Raw genomic sequence first — 20,021 nt, forward strand, 5'->3', positions numbered from 1 at the left:
AACCCCTAGTCAAGACTCTGAGATGGCAAAGACCTGGAGTGACTGAGGCACTCAGTGGGTCCCTATGGATGGACCGGAGGGAACAAAGTGAGCAGCGGGGGGAGGTGAAAATGATATCCTACACCATCTCCTGAGCCAGATTACAAATTTTGGAGCTTATCCTAAGAGCAAAGCAAGGCCGACAAAGTGCTATAATCAGAAAAATAAGAAAACTGATTCTTGGGGAATTCCCTGGTGGTCCAGTGGTTAGGACTTGGCACGTTCACTGCTGGGGCCTGGGTTTGATATCTGTGAAGAACTAAGATCCCACGAGCTATGTGGCATGAGCAACAAATAAATAATTAAAAAAAAAAAAAAAGAAAACTGGTTCTTACTCCCCACAACATACACATTTTCTTACTCCTCATCTAATCTCTTCACCCTGACCAACGTATCTAGGATATTTCCTCCTCTGGCTAACAACCAGCCCTAATCTCTCTCACCAAACAGGCCCTTAACAAATCAAGCCCAGGCTGCTTACCTGGTCTCATTTTCTATTACTCCCAGGGAAGCATCTCAGGCTCCTGTCCTGGGGCCTATGTACCTTACGATAACAAAAAACGGTCTCTCTAGAATATCCTTCCTTTCTTCTCTACTAGGCAAAACCTCCAGTCATATCTTGAGGCTCATATCAAGTAACTTGTCCAGGAAGCAGATTATTTTCCCCAAAAGCACTTTTTATATTCGTTTAACACAGTGCTCAGGGCATCTTCTGCTGGCTCTGGGTCCATGTTTCTATCCTCCTTATGCTTCCCCACCACTGTCCCACTGGACCCTGTGCCCCTTGCAGGTAAGGCTGAGTCCTCCTTGTACCCATGCCCCCAGTGCCTACCATACTGCCAGTTGATGGCAGGACCACAAGTAAGATTTGACATATTAAGGAATGAATGAAGAGTAAACACCTAGCAAGCCTATGAACTTGGCATAGGCTCATGTTCTGATGTTGAATGTGCTGTTGAACAGCTCGTGAAGCTATGTGCATGCGTGTATGCTAAGTCGCTTCAGTTGTGTACAACTCTTCTCGATCCTATGGACTGTAGCCCGCCAGGCTCCTCTGTCCACGGGATTTCTCCAGGAAAGAACAGTGGAGTGGGTTACCATTCCCTCCTCCAGGGGATCTTCCAGACCCAGGGATCAAACCTGTGTCTCTTATATCTCTCGCATTGGCAGGCGGGTTCTTTACCACTAGCGCCACCTGGGAAGCGCTATGTCCATGTCCCTATGTCTCAGTTCCCCATAAGCCCACTAAAAAGAAGGAACTGCTTCCCACTTCTCCATACATGAATGCTTTTCAGGATATAAGGGTAGAAAAGCCTTTAGAACCGCAAGTGGTTTTGTGAATCTGCAGGCAGCAACATCAGCACCACCTGGGAGCTTGTTAGAAACCTAAATTCTCAGGTCCCATCTCAGGGCTGCTAAGTCAGAACCCACAGTTCAGTAAGATCTCCAGGTGATTCATTTACACATTAAAGTCTGAGAAGCTATAAAGCCACTGGCACGCTTTAAGGAGAAGATGCGAAAACTGATGTTAGAAGTTGTTTTGATTTTGAATTTGCAAACACAGTAAAACCAAAGGAATTCTCAGCAAGGATTCCTGGGTATGCTTACCAAAAAAATAAAAATCGATTTAAAAAAATCTGAAACACAGGTTTGAAGCTCAACGTTCAGGTACTTGAATACACAGTGAGGCACGGTGTAGAGCCATGCTCAGAAAATTCTGAAATGGAATCGACTAAATGAATGGACAGATGGAATGTCAGTCTTAGGTCATAATCACAGTCAGGAAATCGAGATATTAATTATTTTCTGTGGGCTTTATTTAGTTTACTTTGATCTCAAGCACATAGGCAAATATCCAGACAAGCTTATAATTGGATGTATATTAAGATCTCCTGGGATGCGAAGCACTAAGCTGGCTACAAAGCCGGTGCTCGGAAAGGTGCTGGTATTGCACCAGTGACCACCTGTCCCATTCTCCTCACCTAATTTAGAATAGCTCTTCTTTACCTATGGCCAAGAAGGGTGACATAGCCATAGCCAACCTATTTGTTCTTTTGCACCATGTTTAGGCTGGCTTAGAGACCACCACCACCCCTGTTACTGGTACTTCCTGGACAGGCAAGCTTTAAAGAGGGTTTCAGCACTGCATGACAAATGGAGTGAGCTGGAATTTAGAGACCAGGAGACACCGGTTTACATTCTGGCTCTATCATCTGTTTGGGAAAGTCATATAACCCTCTCTCTCAGTCTCAGTTTCTCATGCCATCAAGCAGGCAGACGTTGCTAGAATGAAATCAATTAAAGCCTATCAAACACAGAATAGAGTGTGGGGGCAGTGCAGGGCAGTTCAGTAATCTGATTTGTATTTCAGGATATTTTGGTATCCAGTTTTCAAAGTGACCCAATTCAACTCACTCAGTTTATAAACAGAAGAAGTGAACCCTGGGACGAGAAATGCTTTGCTCAAAGTCATACACTGTGATGCTAGTAGAGTCAGAATTAGGATCCTGAAACCCCCAACTCCTAAAACACTGTTATTTTCAAACTCCTAGCAAATACAGGCATTTTTCTGCAAATTAAAACTTACAAAATAGCTCAATATACTAAACAAGTAACAACCCAAGCCTGCCTTAATTATCAATATCCTTTTTGCTCATCTCTCTCTGTCCCATGGTGGCAATCCAAGGACACCTTGTCAGCACCCTGAAACTCTCCCCCAACCCCAACCCCACATTTGAATAATTGAAGAACCAGCCCACCAGAGCCAGTACATGAATCACAGCAGGTCTTACCCTTAGATGAATTGTCTTCTGACCAGACCACCTAGGGGTTTTCAAGTCCTTACAGTTCCCAGAGGACCTGAACTTTCTCATGCATCCATATCTACTAGGAACCATTAAGTTGACATCACCATTCTCTGCACTTCATAAATGATCCTAACATCTGGAAATGGGAACCACCTGCAAGTGCTTTGTTCAGAGATCATCTTATCACACAAGGACATGGAAACTCAAGTTTAGGTGAGATGAGAAAGGCATTCCATAAAATGCCACCAAGGTCAAACATTAATCACTGGGGGCTAAAAGTATGCAGAGAATGTTCCAGTTAGAAGATCAGGACTTGAATCCCAGCTCTGCCACTTTCTAACTGGAATGGTAATTAACCTCTGTGAACTGCAGCAGAGCAGTGGATGTTACGAAAAATCAATTTCAGAGTCAGTTTTAGGTTCAGATTCTGGCTCCGTTGCATGCTTCCTGAGTCACTTAGGGTGAGCTGACAAATCTCTATTAGTTTTAGCTTTTACAAAACACATAAAAAAGAAAAAGAAAACTGTAGGGTTGCTGCTAAGATTCTGAGTCGCTTAGGGTGAGCTGATGAATCTCTATTAGCTTTAGTTTTTACAAAACACACACAAAGAAGAAAAAAAAAAGACTACTTTATAGGGTTGCTGTTAGGATTCAAAGAGATAATCTCTGTCAAATACTTATCACAGTGCCTTGCATGAGTTAAGCAGAATGACTTAACTGCAACTGAATCAATAAAATGGGATCAACCTTCTTAGAGTTGCTGGAAAAATCCAACATAGCAGACTTGAGCAGGGTGCCTGGTACGGATAGATTCACTGGAAGGAATCCTCTGCTATTATGAGCAATCTCTCCCCAAACTTGTGCACTCACCTCTTTTAGCCACAGAAGCTTTGGGGCCTGCATCTCCACAGACATTACGCCCCCGACGTATTGCAGGACACTGTGCTTGGTCTCGTTGATCCGGTGGACCTGACTGACCGCCCGGTGATCCAGCCACATGATGACGTTTCGATGCGAATCCCCTAGCAAAAACAAGGAAAGGGGGTGTTTATGGATTCCCAAGGGCAGAAATCTTCACAACAGCTTCTATAACTTCACACATCAACCGGGAACACCACCAACACTGACTGGTACATCCCGCCCAAACCTCAGATCTCCCTTCAAGCGATGTACTCTTTGAATATAGTTCCACGGTTAAATGTCTACAAAAGAACCTAGTCAAGATTCACTGATTAATTATACAGTATTACCATTCATTCTCTCAACTTTTCCCCTCTCCTATCCCTTATATCTAAGAAACACTTTTCTGGATGTATACTCAAGCAAAGAACCAATGAAATAAGCCTAAACAATACTTTTAAGATATGCCTCCTGGAAACCAGGACATATATTTCAGGTATGATTATCATATACATCTACATAATGGCTATTATCTGCTTATAGTCTCACTGCCTCCAGCCACTTTAATTAAAATTAGTTAATTTAAGTGCTTTTTACTCGCTTGGTTGGTTTTGTGGAGTATTTTTTTCCATTTGGGGAACCAAGCAGACCTATAGGTGGAATGCTCTTTCAGTACAGACAGAGATACTGAAAAAGTTGTGGAATTTTTCTCAGCCTAAGTGTTCTCCTCTATAAAATGGGGATAACCAGGCCTAGACGGATTAACTGAGATTTTTCATTCATTGAACACAAAAGATAATGTGTGTAAAGATATAGCACATACTTGTCACATAGCAGACCCTCAAGAGGAATGTTTCAGAGGAAGCAGAATTTGAAACCAGCTGGGAAAGGAGCATGGGCAGCACCCCTCACATCCAACCTCTGACACCTTGTAGCCCACAGAGGAACTAATTGCTCCTTTGTCCCTCCCCGAACCTTCATTAATTCATACTACAGTGATGGGCAAGTCACTACTATTTTCATAGTCCTCTGCTTCCTCCAATGGCAAAATGCAGAGAACAGCAATGAATACACCTGGCAGATTATAAAAGGGAAAGAGAAAAAGGACTCCAGCGGAACTGAGCCAGGCACTTCACACCTTATTTTATTTATTGGCAAAATAACTGTAGCTATTATATAATTTTGCTAATAACAAAAGCACAAATGTGTTTTGAAAGTAGATCTGTGCAGAGAATGGATAAATAAATAAGTAAAACAAGTTTAAACTTGAGCTACACCAGTTGGGGTATTTTTAAACACAATATATATGGTTTGTTGTTGTGGGTATACACACATGTGATAAAGGCACAGAAGAAAAGTGTTTGTGAACACCAACTACAGCAGAACCATCACCTGCTGGACAGAGGAGAGGAGGAGGGCATAGACTAAAGTGGTTTTTTCTTAAAAAAAATAAATAAATAATTGTGGCAAATATGATAAAACTTCATCTGTTTATCCTCATACATACATAGGAGGCTGTTATCTTATTTTCCTTACTCTTCCATAGATTTGAAAAAGAATTTTTAAAACGTAACCAAAAAAGTCAACCTGAGAAAATATCTAAATTAGGTCATCTTTGAAATAAGTCAAGGCCTCAGGCACTGATTTGCCTGACCAGAGAGATTTCAGGTCACAAAAAACTCCTCAAACAACATTAACACATTGAAAATAAAAGAAAGTACATGGAACCTTCCATAAGCACATCTAAGATTTTGTATAAAGGGCTGAGTGGATTCACTATATAACAAAAACCACTTACAGCTCTGGTTCTCAACCCTAGTTTTACATTAGAATCTCCTGGGATAGCTTTAAAAAATATTGACGTCCAGGTCCTATTCAAGAACCATCACAGAATCAGAATGTGGGTGTGTGAACACATTTCATGCATACACACACACACACACACACGTGTGGGTGCTGGAAAGGACGGTATCAGTATCCCATCTTCAATACTGTACAGAATGTATCTGCAGCTGCGTCCGCCTGTTGCTAAACTATTAACTGTAAAGACAGACTGATCAGCTACTACTGCTCCACATGAAGAGGCTCTCAGAATGACATAATGAAGACTGTGCAGAATCAATTACTTTATTCTATTTATTATGATTATTAATTAATAATGTTCATTATAGACAACAGCATGGAAGTTCATCTTTCCAGTGCTTGTAGAAAAATACAAACAAATGACTCCACTGAAAGTTCACTTCATCTTTCAGTAACCATTTGCTACATGCCAGACACAGTGCTGGGTGCTGAGATACCAAGAAGAATGTGCCATAGACCCTGCTCTTATGGAGCAGGTGGGAAAGTGGACAAAACAGTCTGTATGTAGTGATGACTGCCAGGACAGAAGACGTGGACATGGTACACACAAGAGGAGGGGCAGAGAGAAGACCCCAGTTAGCGAAACCTGAGGCTGCACAGGGATAGCTTCCGATAGGCAGGAAAGCTTTTGGTTAATTCTGAAAATGTTTCGTCATTGGGTAGGCAGGTGAAGAAAGAGTGAGGGAAGAGGGATCACACAACAGAGACAACACGTGAGCACAGACCCAAGACGGCATCATATTTAATACAACTGGAAACAATCTAATAGAGAAGAATTAGGGTTACAGAGTCAGTTTACCCTTGGGCAGATTATTCATCCCTGTACTCATTCAATTAGTACTGTGAATGCCTCACAGGAGGTGTTCTAGGGGTACCTAAAGGAAATGACTAGATCAGAAAACCATCTAAACATTAGGTTTCTGTTGCAGAGTAGCCTAGGTAGTAACTTCCTCCCTGACCCTAAACTATCACCCTCCATTCCTCTCCCTCCCAAGAGCTCCTGTGGCTGGAATGGTTCACCCAGAGTTACGATCTGAGCCAGGTGGGCTGCAGAGGTAGGAAGCACAGAGCAAGGGCCTCATGGTCCAACCCAGAGCTGCTCTGACCTTCAAAGGAAAAGAAACCAAACAATGAGATGATTTTAACACATAGATCAATGTCCTTAAACTATTGTACTTAGTTTACTTGGGAATTTTCCTCTTTTTTTGGTTACCATCTAAAGATGGTAAATTTTGCCAGCCTTGTGGGTTTGGTTTTAATGTCTGTGTGTGCTCAGTCATGTCCAACTCTTGATGGCCCCAAGGACTGTAGCTTGCCAGGCTCCTCTGTCCATGGAATTTTCCAGGCAAGAATACTGGATTGGGTCACCATTTCCTATGCCAGGGGATTTTCCCAACCCAGGGACCGAACCTGCATTTCTTATGTCTCCTGCATTGGCAGGTGGATTCTTTACCACTCGCACCACCTCAGAAACCCTTGGGTTTAATGGTAATAGCTAATTTTTTTATCCCACTCCACAATTACTCCAATTGACCAATCAAGAATGGGTCACTGCCAAGTAAGGAGAAGTCATTAAAGACCCTTTAATTCATCCTAAAAATCTGAATTTCACTTTCCAACACAGACTAATCCACTGCACATAAAATCTAACCTTAATAGAACCTACTGAAAGGCAAGAAACTGGTAAGGGGCACCTGCAGCTGGGTGCATTTGATGAATGGGTACATTTTAACCTCTTAGGCGGAATATAATTTTTTTCAACACTTATAATTAGGGTTGCAACCTGGCTACTCTCTTTAATAGATTGCAACCTAATTACCCAATATTTTCAACACTTATAATTAGGGTAGCTACCTACATACCCTTTTAATTGTTAATAGGAAGCAATTCTACCTACACTGAGAAGAAAAGATGGTATCTGAGGGTGCTTGTATAAGCAGATTTAACAAAGAACTCTTCCTCCATTTCAAATGTTCTTGTTCCTAATATTATAGCTGTTCATTCATCTGTACCCAGTGATTCTCCAAATACTAGAATTACTGAGAAGACTTTATAAAAACACTGATAGCCTAGCTTCACCCAAGCCAACTGAATAAAAACAACCCTGGGTGAGGCTCATGAACTGATAATCTTAAACAGATCTCCAGTTGATTCTAACACGCAACCAGAGTTTAAAACCATGTATTTTAGCAGATTAGAGGTATAGAGTCCTTGGAACTTAGGGCTCTTAGCATCTAAAGCCCCATACAAAATGAGAATTCCTCATACAACATCCCTGACAGAACATCACCTGACTGCTCCTTAAAGCCAGCCTACAAAGCAGCCCCGGCAGCCTCCGCAGCGGCCTGCTCCATGGCTGGAGAGGGCTTGCTGCTGCTGAGCTGAGTGCGCAGGTTCAGTCCCATTCTTTGGGTCTCTGCTCTCTGAAGTGGTCCAGACAGGAGCTGCTCCTGGACCAGAACAAAGTCAACTGAGCCAGTGGTTGGCCACAGAGAACAAGGACCATTTGTATTAATCTTTGAAGCCTTAACACTTAGTAAGACAGGGATTGGAACACAAGGGGTGCTAGTAAATGTGACAAAATTAGAAAAAAATGCGTGTGTGTAAAAGATGGGCACCATTACTACTTGTGTTCTAATCACTCGTCCATTTGCATACTTCTTCAGGGCATGTCACTTATAAATATCACTGTTCCATGCATCAGGTCCATAGGAATGAGTGGAACACATTCTCCTAAGTTAAGGAATTCATAATCAGATGGAAGAAACTTTTCTAAACAATCAAGTATCAGTCTCTCACTTAATTCTCAGAGCAAAGTGCTATTTCATTACTCCAAGTCTTTCAGAGATGAAACCAAGTCATGCAGAGGTTAAATGATTCACTCAAGGTGTATCAGCATTCATTCAAGGTGCTCAGCAGTAGCAGGGTTAAGATCTGAAACTATCTGACTCCAATTTCAGAGTGTCTCAGACTGCCCCAGTGTCTACAGCCACCATTTAAGAAAGGTGCTACTACAGCAGGGTCCACTACTAAGGATTTTTTAACACAGCCCAAAGCATGCTGTGATACCTATGCTGGTAACAGCCAACTGAAAATGCAGAGGGCCACACTCCTTTAGATGCAGGGTGCAATTTCCAATGTACCGTAGTCTCCACCACTCCCAAATGTCTGCCACCCATTAAAAGGATAAATATCAGTTGAAATTTATCTCTGCACATGTGCTGTTATTTTTCTCAAATTTGGCCCACTTTACTCACTTACATCACCTACCTGACTTTTGGGGTCGCAACTTCGGTGCTAGCACTACTGGCTAAAGTATCCCAAAAGGGCACATACTCATCCATGAAAATTTTCTGATGGTAGGTGCAAGTGGCACTTAAACATTTGAAATAGCTCATCAAAGTACTCATGAGTGTCTCCTAGAACAACATCATTCAACAGGAACATCTTTGGTCTGACTATTGAAAATAGAGACCATTTGTTTCCAGCTTCTGTGTGATATACAGTTCTACCTGTCTTATTCTATTTCCTTTAAATTAACTTGACTCACCCACTCAAATGAATGTGGTGGAGGAAATTCATATGCATAAGCAACTCCAGGCTACCTTCCTTGGAAAGGCCCAGACCACTTACCTGTTTCAAGGCTACTCACTCTGAGCTAATGATGCCATGTCCATCCTACACCAAACTTTCTACTGTTGCTCTTGTGCCCTAGGGAGCAGAGTCTCTTCCTAATCCACCTAATCCTAAAGTCACCCCTCTCCTACTAACTGCTGTCCAAGCTCTTAACCTCTGGGGACAAGATTTCTGGTCTCCATGCTCCACCTGTAAATCTCACTCATGGTGATAACAAACACTTGATCTCATGTTTCACCTGGGCCCCAGCCAGTCTCCCACCACCAGAAAAAAGAGACAGAAATGGTCCTACCTTCATGATTGACTGGTAAAGGACGAAACTGCTTATCCAAAACAACCAGAGAACATGTGGCATCAAACCCAAGCCCTCGAATTTGGTGTAAATTGACCCCTTGTACAACTTTCTGTTTTAAAAACAAATAAACAAAAATATGAGTTACAATACAGGCTTTTAAGAGACTTAAAATAGTTATGACTAGAAGGAAATGAATAAAGTACTTACAACAAAACACAGATAAAAACTCAGTATCACTAAAATATCAGAATTTTCTATACATTAATTTTAAAAAAGATAACCAATCTAATTGGAAATTAAGCCAACGACATGAGAAGTCACTTCATAAAAGAAACAGTCAAAGAGCATATATAGAGTATATAAAACGGTTCCAAACTCCACTAAAATTAAATAAATGCAAATAAAAATACTCCACTCTTCGTCTTTCTTATTGGCAAAAATGTAAAAATTAAGAATAAATAGTATTAATAGTGGCAAGATAGGGAGAAGTGGGCCTTCTTTACATGATTCTAACAATGTGATAATTTAGTACAGATTTTGAAGAATACAGTACAGTATTTATTAAAATTAAAAACATATATAACTTTTGACCCAGAAATCCCACTTCTAGGAAACTATCTTAATGAATTATTAGCATAAGTAAGTAAAATATTATATAAACCAAGGTTAACTGTTTACAAATATAAAAATTAGTAAAAACTATTTTATTAAATAAACTATGATACACCTATAAAACAGAATTTTCTACACCATTAAAAAAAAGAAGTAGAGAAGCATATTCTGGGTTTGGTAGTATGAAGAAGTTGGCAAATCTGCTTAACAAAATAAAAGCATAAAACCAGACAAAATCATCAAAAACAACTATTTGAGGGGAATAAAACTTAACCAAAGTCACATAAGAAACTGAGAAGTAACCTTTCTTGAAAATAAAACTGTACCTAAAACATTCCCACAAAACATATGCAAAAAAATCCCATACTTTTAGACTTTTATCTTATACCATACATAAACATTAACTCTAAAATGTATCATATCCCCAAATGTTAAGAATTTAGGTTATAATACTTGCAGAGAAAATCTTTATGACATGGGCCAGACAAAAATTTATTAAAAAGCAAGACTCATAAAAGAAAAAAATAATAAATTTGAATTCACTAAAATTTAAAAATTTTGCTCTTTAAAAGAAACAAGATAGTGAAAAGATAAGTTAAATATTAGAAGAAAATATTTGCAATTCATACATCTGATAATAGACATATATGAAATATATAAAGAACACTTATAACTCAATAACAAGAAGATAAACAATGCAGCTATTTCACGAAGTGCAATAAAATTTATCACACAATCCAGCAATTTCATTCCGTGGTATCCAAGCAGGAAAAATAAAAACATATGTCAACATAAAGACTTGTATGTGACTATTCACAGCAGAAATATTCAAAATACCCTAAAACTGGGAACAAACCAAATATTCATCATGGTTTAACCAAATGGTGAAACCAAGTGTGATATACCCATACAATGATATGTGCAACCACATGAATTAACCTTAGACCCTGGTTCCATTCCTGGGTCGGGAAAATCTGCTGGAGAAGGGATAGGCTACCCACGCCAGTATTCTTGGGCTTCCCTTGTGGCTCAGCTGGTAAAGAATGTGCCTGCAACGTGGGAGACCCGGGTTTGGTCTCTGGGTTGGGAAGAATCCCTGGAGAAGGTTCAGCTATCCACTCCAGTATTCTGGCCTGGAGAATTCCATGGACTGTAGAGTCCATGGGATAGCAAAGAGACAGACACGACTGAGTGACTTTCACTTAGAAAGAAATGTTCTAAAATTTAATTATGGTGATGATTATACAAAGGTGTAAATTTAATAAAATCATTGAATTATACATTTAAATTGATGATTTTATGGTATGTAAATTATACCTCAAGCTATTAAATATTTTTGAAAAAACGGAGCTATAAGACACAAAAAATGGAAATATATCCATGATACATTAATAAGGTAAAAAAAATAAAAAGTACATACAACTGTTACTAATGGTTGTCTCTGATAGAAGAAACAACAACTGGAGGAGATGAGAGATTTTTCACTCTGTCATGTAATTTTTTAAGTTGTAGAATAACAGATTTATTAATTCTATTTTTTTATTTTTGTTTCCACAGTTTCCTTTTGTGAAAAAGCACAAGTGATTATATTCATTAATATTTCCTGGAAACTTAAAACAGATAATAACCTTTAAAAGCCCACAAAAATCAATTCAAATGTGTCCATCATCATTAAAAAAGTTAAAAAAAATTAAAAAATAAATTTAAAGAGATAAAATGTACAATTCTTCTTTTCCCCTGTTATGGAATGCCAGATTTGTCATTTACGACTCTATTTCTTACTTTGTATGTGTTCCTCAAATAAGAGCTACACACAACTATTACTTATTTTCAACAAGGAAAAGCATTAATTTTTTTTCAAATACTAACAACAAATAATAAAATGCCATCATGTATTGAGCACTTACTGTGTGTCAGGTACTTTACAAGCATCACCTTATTTAATCCTTACAAAGCCTATTGAGGAAACATTTAGTATTTTCATTTCATAAAAAGAGTAAGTAGAAGACTAGGAAGAGAAGGGAAGAGCAAGCACATCCCGGAGGTTGAGAACTTGAACTTAATCCTGTTTCAGAGCCAGTCAATGGCTATGTTCTTCCTGCCACATGTTCCTATGTTCTACTCCACCACACTGCCTGCCTGCCCGAGAGATTTATCCTGCAGACAGGGCATGTGTCCTCAGAAGAACATTGCCAGTGACCTACCTGTGACTCCAGGCAACATCTTTGCCCCACAGTACCAGATGAACGCCCTGTAAATCTTTACTACTTTATTGATCCATCAAGAATTAGAAGAGCATGTTCAGTTCAGTCACTCAGTCGTGTCCGACTCTTTGCGACCCCATGAACCGCAGCACGCCAGGCCTCCCTGTCCATCACCAACTCCCGGAGTCCACCCAAACCCCTTCTCCTCCAACCATCTCATGTCGTCCCCTTCTCCTCCTGCCCTCAATCTTTCCCAGCATCAGGGTCTTTTCAAATGAGTCAGCTCTTTGCATCAGGTGGCCAAAGTATTAGAGTTTCAGCTTCAACATCAGTCCTACCAATGAAGAGCATGAGGAGCATATAAATTCATGACAAAGAGCCACAAAGACCTGGTTTCAAATCCTAGCTCTGTCACTCTGGCTACATGATCCAAGGCAGGTTACACAATTTCAGTCCTTCCAGTCACCTTGTCTTGCTGGATCATGTCTCTGCAGCATTTATAAACATGGCCAACTCTGCCTGGAATGTCCTTCCAAGTTGGCTTGGAAATCTCTAGGTACTGGCTAATATCAATTTGGGTGCAGACCACCTGAGCTTGAAACCTGGCTCCAACACTGACTAGTCTTGTGACTCTGCTGCTGCTGCTGCTAAGTCACTTCAGTCGTGTCCGAGTCTGTGCAACCCCATAGACGGCAGTCCACCAGGCTACCCCATCCCTGGGATTCTCCAGGCAAGAACACTGGAGTGGGTTGCCATTTCCTTCTCCAATGCATGAAAGTGAAAAGTGAAAGTGAAGTTGCTTAGTTGTGTCCGACTCTTAGCGACCCCATGGACTGCAGCCCACCAGGCTCCTCCATCCATGGGATTTTCCAGGCAAGAGTACTGGAGTGGGGTGCCATTGCCTTCTCCGCTTGTGACTTTAGGAAGCCACAAAACCAGCTCCCTTGGTTATTCAAAACTACTACTTAGACTATATCTCCTAATGATGTTAGGAGAATTCAGCAAAATAAGGTGTGATTAGCCCAACATCAGTGCACAAGAAGCAGCTGCCATTATATGAGTACATTAACTGCATTCAATCTTTGAACTCATGGAGCCTCAATCTGTCAATGCATAAACCAGCCCTAACTTCTACCTGCCATGTAGTCCTATTGGTCTCTGTGCCCAGAGAGCAAACGCCTGACTCAGGCATGCCCATCCCACACAGGCCTACAAACAGTCTCTAGTCAAGAGAGGAAGTGGGAGAGAACAGGTAGAAAATGCAATAAAACTCAATACAAAAAAGCTCTGCAGGAGAAAGGAGCATACACTATGGTATCAAAAGCGCCAGCTTCTGGTCCCAACTCCCAGTTCAGGTAATCTTGCACCAACATCATCACCTCTTTGAGCCTCGTGTTCCTGACCGAGAGATAGGTAAGGATCAAAAGTGTGAATTAGTTTGAAAGTGCCTTGGAACTGATCAACCTTTGTAGGAAACGTGAAGGATGGAAAAACTCACTTGATGCTTCATTAATTGTGTTTATGGAATCTTATGTATGAAGTATAGCATGCTCTTTGTGTCATGTAATCACATATAAAAACCACAGGATGGACGATTGAAAGATTAAACTCGAATCCTCCTAAGAATTGTGGTGAAGGTGACCTTCCAGTAGAAGCAAAGAAAATATTCTCTTCAGTCTATTTTATGAATCCCCTCTGAAGACCTGCAGAGTTCTTCTATATTCTAATTTGGCTTTTCAGCAACAAAGGTTCAGCGTCTCCATTTCTAAAAGGGAAACCTATCACAAAGAACTGGAGAAATAACTGTGACATACATTTAAACCTGATTTGGTTAGGCAGCCACTGTCATTTGCCCAGCCTTATATGGGAATACCTTACGATCATGCTTATCATGATTGAGACCCCCCCCCCCAACTCCTCCACCCCACCCCCCAGCTAAACCATCTCAGAGAGATGGCTGTCAGAGTCACACTACCCAGAAGGCCCCTGGGACTTTGACCTGCTGACCTGAGGATTCTTTTTTATACTCTCATTAATGGAAGAAGAAAGCAGGCTAGTAAACTCAACCCAACAACTTGGCATCAAGGGAATTTCCTCGGCTAGAGAGAAAGCACATTGCTCTGCTAAAGAATTTCCAGAGAAGGAGATTTCTGCAACTTCATTCGGTAACCTGGTCCATGTCTTGCAACTGTCAACTCGTAGCTATGGGGCAGCAAACAAATATTTGGGGAAGGGATTGTGCATCGCTTTGTTCTGACTGTGGGAACCAGTTCAATCCTGCATGTGTTTTAAATCAGCAGGCTCTGCCATATTGGGTGGGGAGACAGCGTTCCTCAGAAATCTTCCAAACTGAGAACTGGAGGGTCAGAGGCATACCTGGTTTTATCTTTAGCTCTATCTGAATCAAGGGTCAAAGCCTGGGGCCTCACAGAATTCAGCTTGCAACAGAGTTCCATGTGGCTGGTACTGTATTCTTTTAAATCTTGATTTGAATGCCTTTGTCAGCTTTGGGGGTATGCATGAGGTTATGAAATCCCTAGTTCCCTCAGGCCCATCAGTCCCCATTGCCTACACAATTCAATTACTCATTCATTCAGTCAGTCAGCAAATATTCAATACTATCAAGCCCCTTCTAAGGTCATGCTATGCTCTCTTCTGGGTATTTGGGAACCAAGGGAAAGAAAAAAAAATTTTTTTAATTCCTTACCCTTTTGGAGGTTACACTGTAGGGATAGACAACAGCCATAAAGTGAAAAAATTATATAGTGTATGTACAGTATACTAGAAAGTGATGTCATGGGAATCAGGAATGCCAGGGAAGGCAGAGACAGTTGCCAAAAAGGTGAGATTTGAGGAAACACTCGAAGGACCTGAGGAGCTGACCTTGTAGAAACCTGTGCAAAAAAAAAGTGTTTCTAGGAAGTGAATTTTGACCTACACTAAATTTTAACTAAAGGTAAACAGTGACATGTGGCTCAGTTCAGTTGCTCAGTCGTGTCTGACTCTTTGTGACCCCAGGGACTGCTGCACACCAGGCCTCCCTGTCCATCATCAACTCCCAGAGTCTACCCAAACTCATGTCCATTGAGTTGGTGATGCCATCCAACCATCTCATCCTCTGTCGTCCCCTTCTCTTGCCCTCAATCTTTCCCCGCATCAGGGTCTTTTCAAATGAGTCAGCTCTTCGCATGAAATGCCAAAGTATTGGAGTTTCAGCTTCAACATCAGTCCATCCAATGAACACTCAGGACTGATCCCCTTGCAGTCCAAGGGACTCTCAAGAGTCTTCTCCAACACCACAGTTCAAAAGCATCAATTCTATAGATTCAATGCAAACCCTATCTGGCTACCAATGGTATTCTTCACAGAAATAGAACAAATAATTTCACAATTTGTATGGAAATACAAAAAACCTCGAATAGCCAAAGTAATCTTGAGAAAGAAGAATGGAACCGGAGGAATCAACCTGGCTGACCTCAGGCTCTACTACAAAGCCACAGTCATCAAAACAGTATGGTACTGGCACAAAGACAGAAATATAAATCAATGGAACAGACTAGAAAACCCAGAGATAAATCCACGTACCTATGGACACCTTATCTTCGACAAAGAAGGCAAGGATATACAATGGAAAAAAGACAACCTCTTTAACAAGTGGTGCTGGGAAAACTGGTCAACCACGTATAAAAGAATGAAACTAGTATGATAAAACCCACTGAAAAAATAAATAAATAAAATAAAATAAAATTTAAAAAAAAAAGAATGAAACTAGAACACTTTCTAACACCATACACAAAAATAAACTCAAAATGGATTAAAGATCTAAATGTAAGACCAGAAACTATAAAACTCCTAGAGGAGAACATAGGCAAAACACTCTCCGACATAAATCACAGCAGGATCCTCTATGACCCACCTCCCAGAATATTGGAAATAAAAGCAAAAATAAACAAATGGGACCTAATGAAACTTAAAAGCTTTTGCACAACAAAGGAAACTAAGCAAGGTGAAAAGACAGCCTTCAGAATGGGAGAAAATAATAGCAAACGAAGCAACAGACGAAGGATTAATCTCAAAAATATACAAGCAACTCCTGCAGCTCAATTCCAGAAAAATAAATGTCCCAATCAAAAAGTGGGCCAAAGATCTAAACAGACATTTCTCCAAAGAAGACATACAGATGGCTAACAAACACATGAAAAGACGCTCAACATCACTTATTATCAGAGAAATGCAAATCAAAACCACAATGAGGTACCATTACACGCCAGTCAGGATGGCTGCTATCCAAAAGTCTACAAGCAATAAATGCTGGAGAGGGTGTGGAGAAAAGGGAACCCTCTTACACTGTTGGTGGGAATGCAAACTAGTACAGCCGCTATGGAGAACAGTGTGGAGATTTCTTAAAAAACTGGAAATAGAACTGCCATATGACCCAGCAATCCCACTTCTGGGCATACACACTGAGGAAACCAGATCTGAAAGAGACACGTGCACCCCAATGTTCATCGCAGCACTGTTTATAATAGCCAGGACATGGAAGCAACCTAGATGCCCATCAGCAGATGAATGGATAAGGAAGCTGTGGTACATATACACCATGGAATATTACTCAGCCATTAAAAAGAATTTATTTGAATCAGTTCTAATGAGATGGACGAAACTGGAGCCCATTATACAGAGTGAAGTAAGCCAGAAAGATAAAGACCAATACAATATACTAACGCATATATATGGAATTTAGAAAGATGGTACCGATAATCCTATATGCAAAACAGAAAAAGAGACACAGATGTACAGAACAGACTTTTGGACTCTGTGGGAGAAGGCGAGGGTGGGATGTTTTGAGAGAACAGCATCGAAACATGTATTTTATCTAGGATGAAACAGATCACCAGCCCAGGTTGGATGCATAAGACAAGCGCTCGGGGCTGGTGCACTGGGAAGACCCAGAGGGATGGGGTGGGGAGCGGGGACTGGGATGGGGAATACATGTAAATCCATGGCTGATTCATGTCAATGTATGGCAAAAACCACTATAACACTGTAAAGTAATTAGCCTCCAACTTATAAAAATAAATGGGAAGAAAAAAAAGGCATCAATTCTTCGGCGCTCAGCTTTCTTTATAGCCCAACTCTCACATCCATACATGACCACTGAAAAAACCATAGCCTTGACTAGATGCACCTTTCTTGGCAAAGTAATGGCACTGGAGCAGCAAGAGGCCGTGAGGAGAGACCCCACGTCCAAAGTCAGGAGCAGCGGCTGTGAGGAGACACCCCACGTCCAAGGTCAGGAGCGGCAGCTGTGAGGAGACACCCCACATCCAAGGTCAGGAGCGGCAACCGTGAGGAGACACCCCACGTCCAAGGTCAGGAGCGGCGGCCGTGAGGAAACACCCCATGTCCAAGGTCAGGAGCGGCGGCCGTGAGGAGACACCCCATGTCCAAGGTCAGGAGCAGCGGCCGTGAGAAGACACCCCACGTCCAAGGGAAGAGAAACCCCAATAAGACAGTAGGCGCTGAGAGAGGGCATCAGAGGGCAGACACAGTGAAACCACAATCACAGAAAACCAGCCAATCTGATCACAGGACCACAGCCTTGTCTAACTCAGTGAAACTAATCCATGCCATGTAGGGCCACCCAAGATGGACGGGTCATGGTGAAGAGTTCTGACAAAATGTGGTCCACTGGAGAAGGGAATGGCAAACCACTTCAGTGTTCCTGCCTTGAGAACCCCATGAACAGTATGAAAAGACATGTGGCTAGTGACTACTACATTGGACATCATGGATCTAAGGATGTATGGGAGTGAAATACGTTGGCTGAGGGCAGGAAGGGTGTACAGGAAGAAGAGAGAGTATGTGTGAAGGAGAGGAAGCGCTGCATGTGTGAAGACAGGTCAGATGGAAAACGCAGGTGGGAGGCAGAGCTGAGCGAAGGATCATGAGATAAACCAGGAGAGCAGGCTAAAACCAAACCATGCAAGGCCTGGAGGGCATGTTAAGAATTCTGAGTTCTATCCTAAGAGTAGTTTGAGGCTATAAGTAGTTTGAGGCCATAGAAGAGTTGTCAGGTTAGCATTAAAATGTCATTCCAGCTCAAGAAGGAGAACAATCACAGAGGGGAAGGACATTTAGGAGGAGGTTACATTCCAGCGCTGATCTCAACAAAAGATGAAAGTATGGGGTGTTGGAGATGGAGGGAATGCAGAGATATGATCTGACTGCAGGCTCATCACCCACTTCCTGGGTGACTTAGGAAAAGTCACTTCACTCTCTGGATCCCAGTTTTTCTTTTCAACTATAAAATGGAAGGAACAATCCCTCCCCTACCTACTTCATAGGACAATCAAGTGGATAGGAACATGCTTTATAAACCATACAGGTTCTATGAACGTAAGGAGGGTGACATCACTGCTCAATCCCACATGTGTGACTCCTTCTTCTGCTCACTCTCTCTCTCTCACTCAAAGTATATATTACTCATACAGCTGGTACAATTTAGGGGGGGAAAATGGTACTTTGTTGACTTCGTGGATATTTTTTCCCCATGCAACTGAACTATTTCATCCTTAGAGGCAGAGAACTTGTTGTAGCTCCCTCTCCCATATATATTCCAGTTCTTAGCAAAGAGTATAGCACTCAGAAGTGCTCAATAAATATCTGAAGACTAAATGACACCTCCAGCTTACCATCTTCTTCCCAATGGAATCTGTTACTATACACTAAACTTGCAATCGTCTTGCCTTGTTGAGGTGATTAAGATTTGTGGCTCCAAAAGAAATGTTTAGTCACTAAGTTGTGTTTGACTCTTTTGTGACCCTACAGACTGTAGCCTGCCAGGCTCCTCTGTCCACGGGATTTCCCAGGCAAGAATACTGGAGAAGGTTGCCATTTCCTTCTTCAGAGGATCTTCCCAACCCAGGGATGGAACTCATATCTCCTGCACCGGCAGGTGTATTCTTTACCACTGAGCCCCTGGGAAGCCCCCCAAAAGGAACATAAGCCATTAAAATCAGAGATGACATAGAACTCAAGAAATGGAAGCAACCTAAATGTCCATCAACAGAGAAATGAATAAAGAAGACATGGTTCATATAAACAATGGAATATGACTCAGTAAAAAAAAAGAGAAAAAAGGCAAGAATAATGACATTTGCAGCAATAAAGATGGACCTAGAGATTGTCTTACTAAGTGAACTAAGCCAAGCAGAAAAGGACAAAAGATTCCACGTATATTATTGCTTATAAGTGGAATCTAAAAAAAAAGATACAAACGTACTTAGATACAAAATAGAAATAGACCTACAAACACAGAAAACAAACTTATAGTTACCAAAAGGAAAAGTGGGGGAGGAATACATTAGGGGTTTGGGATTAATATATACACACTACTTCCCCGGTGGCTCAGACAGTAAAGAATCGGCCTGTAATGCAGGAGACCTGGGTTTGATCCCTGGGTCGGGAAGATCCCCTGGAGAAGGGAATGGCAACACACTCCAGTATTCTTGCCTGGAAAACCCCATGGATGGAGGAGCCTGGTGGGCTACAGTCCATGGGGTCGCAAAGAGCTGGATATGACTGAGTGACTTCACGTTCACTATATATAAAATAGGTAACAAACAAGGGCCTACACTATAGCACAGGGAACTATACTCAATA

General features: G+C 41.3%; 1 protein-coding gene across 11 annotated transcripts in view; it reads right to left on the reverse strand.

Moving 5' to 3' along the window:
• FGGY (FGGY carbohydrate kinase domain containing) overlaps window positions 1–20,021 on the reverse strand; it is a 487,533-nt gene that overhangs the window by 437,433 nt on the left and 30,079 nt on the right. For all 11 annotated transcript variants that reach the window (XM_043876054.1, XM_043876057.1, XM_043876055.1 and 8 more), the window contains 2 exons: window positions 9,538–9,649; window positions 3,717–3,868 (listed from right to left, as the gene is read on the reverse strand). In XM_043876054.1, the coding sequence (XP_043731989.1) occupies window positions 3,717–3,868; window positions 9,538–9,649 (264 nt within the window). The remainder of the gene's footprint in view (window positions 1–3,716; window positions 3,869–9,537; window positions 9,650–20,021) is intronic.

The sequence above is a fragment of the Cervus elaphus genome, chromosome 20 (genome assembly GCF_910594005.1).
Source record: "Cervus elaphus chromosome 20, mCerEla1.1, whole genome shotgun sequence".
Lineage (NCBI taxonomy): Eukaryota > Metazoa > Chordata > Mammalia > Artiodactyla > Cervidae > Cervus > Cervus elaphus.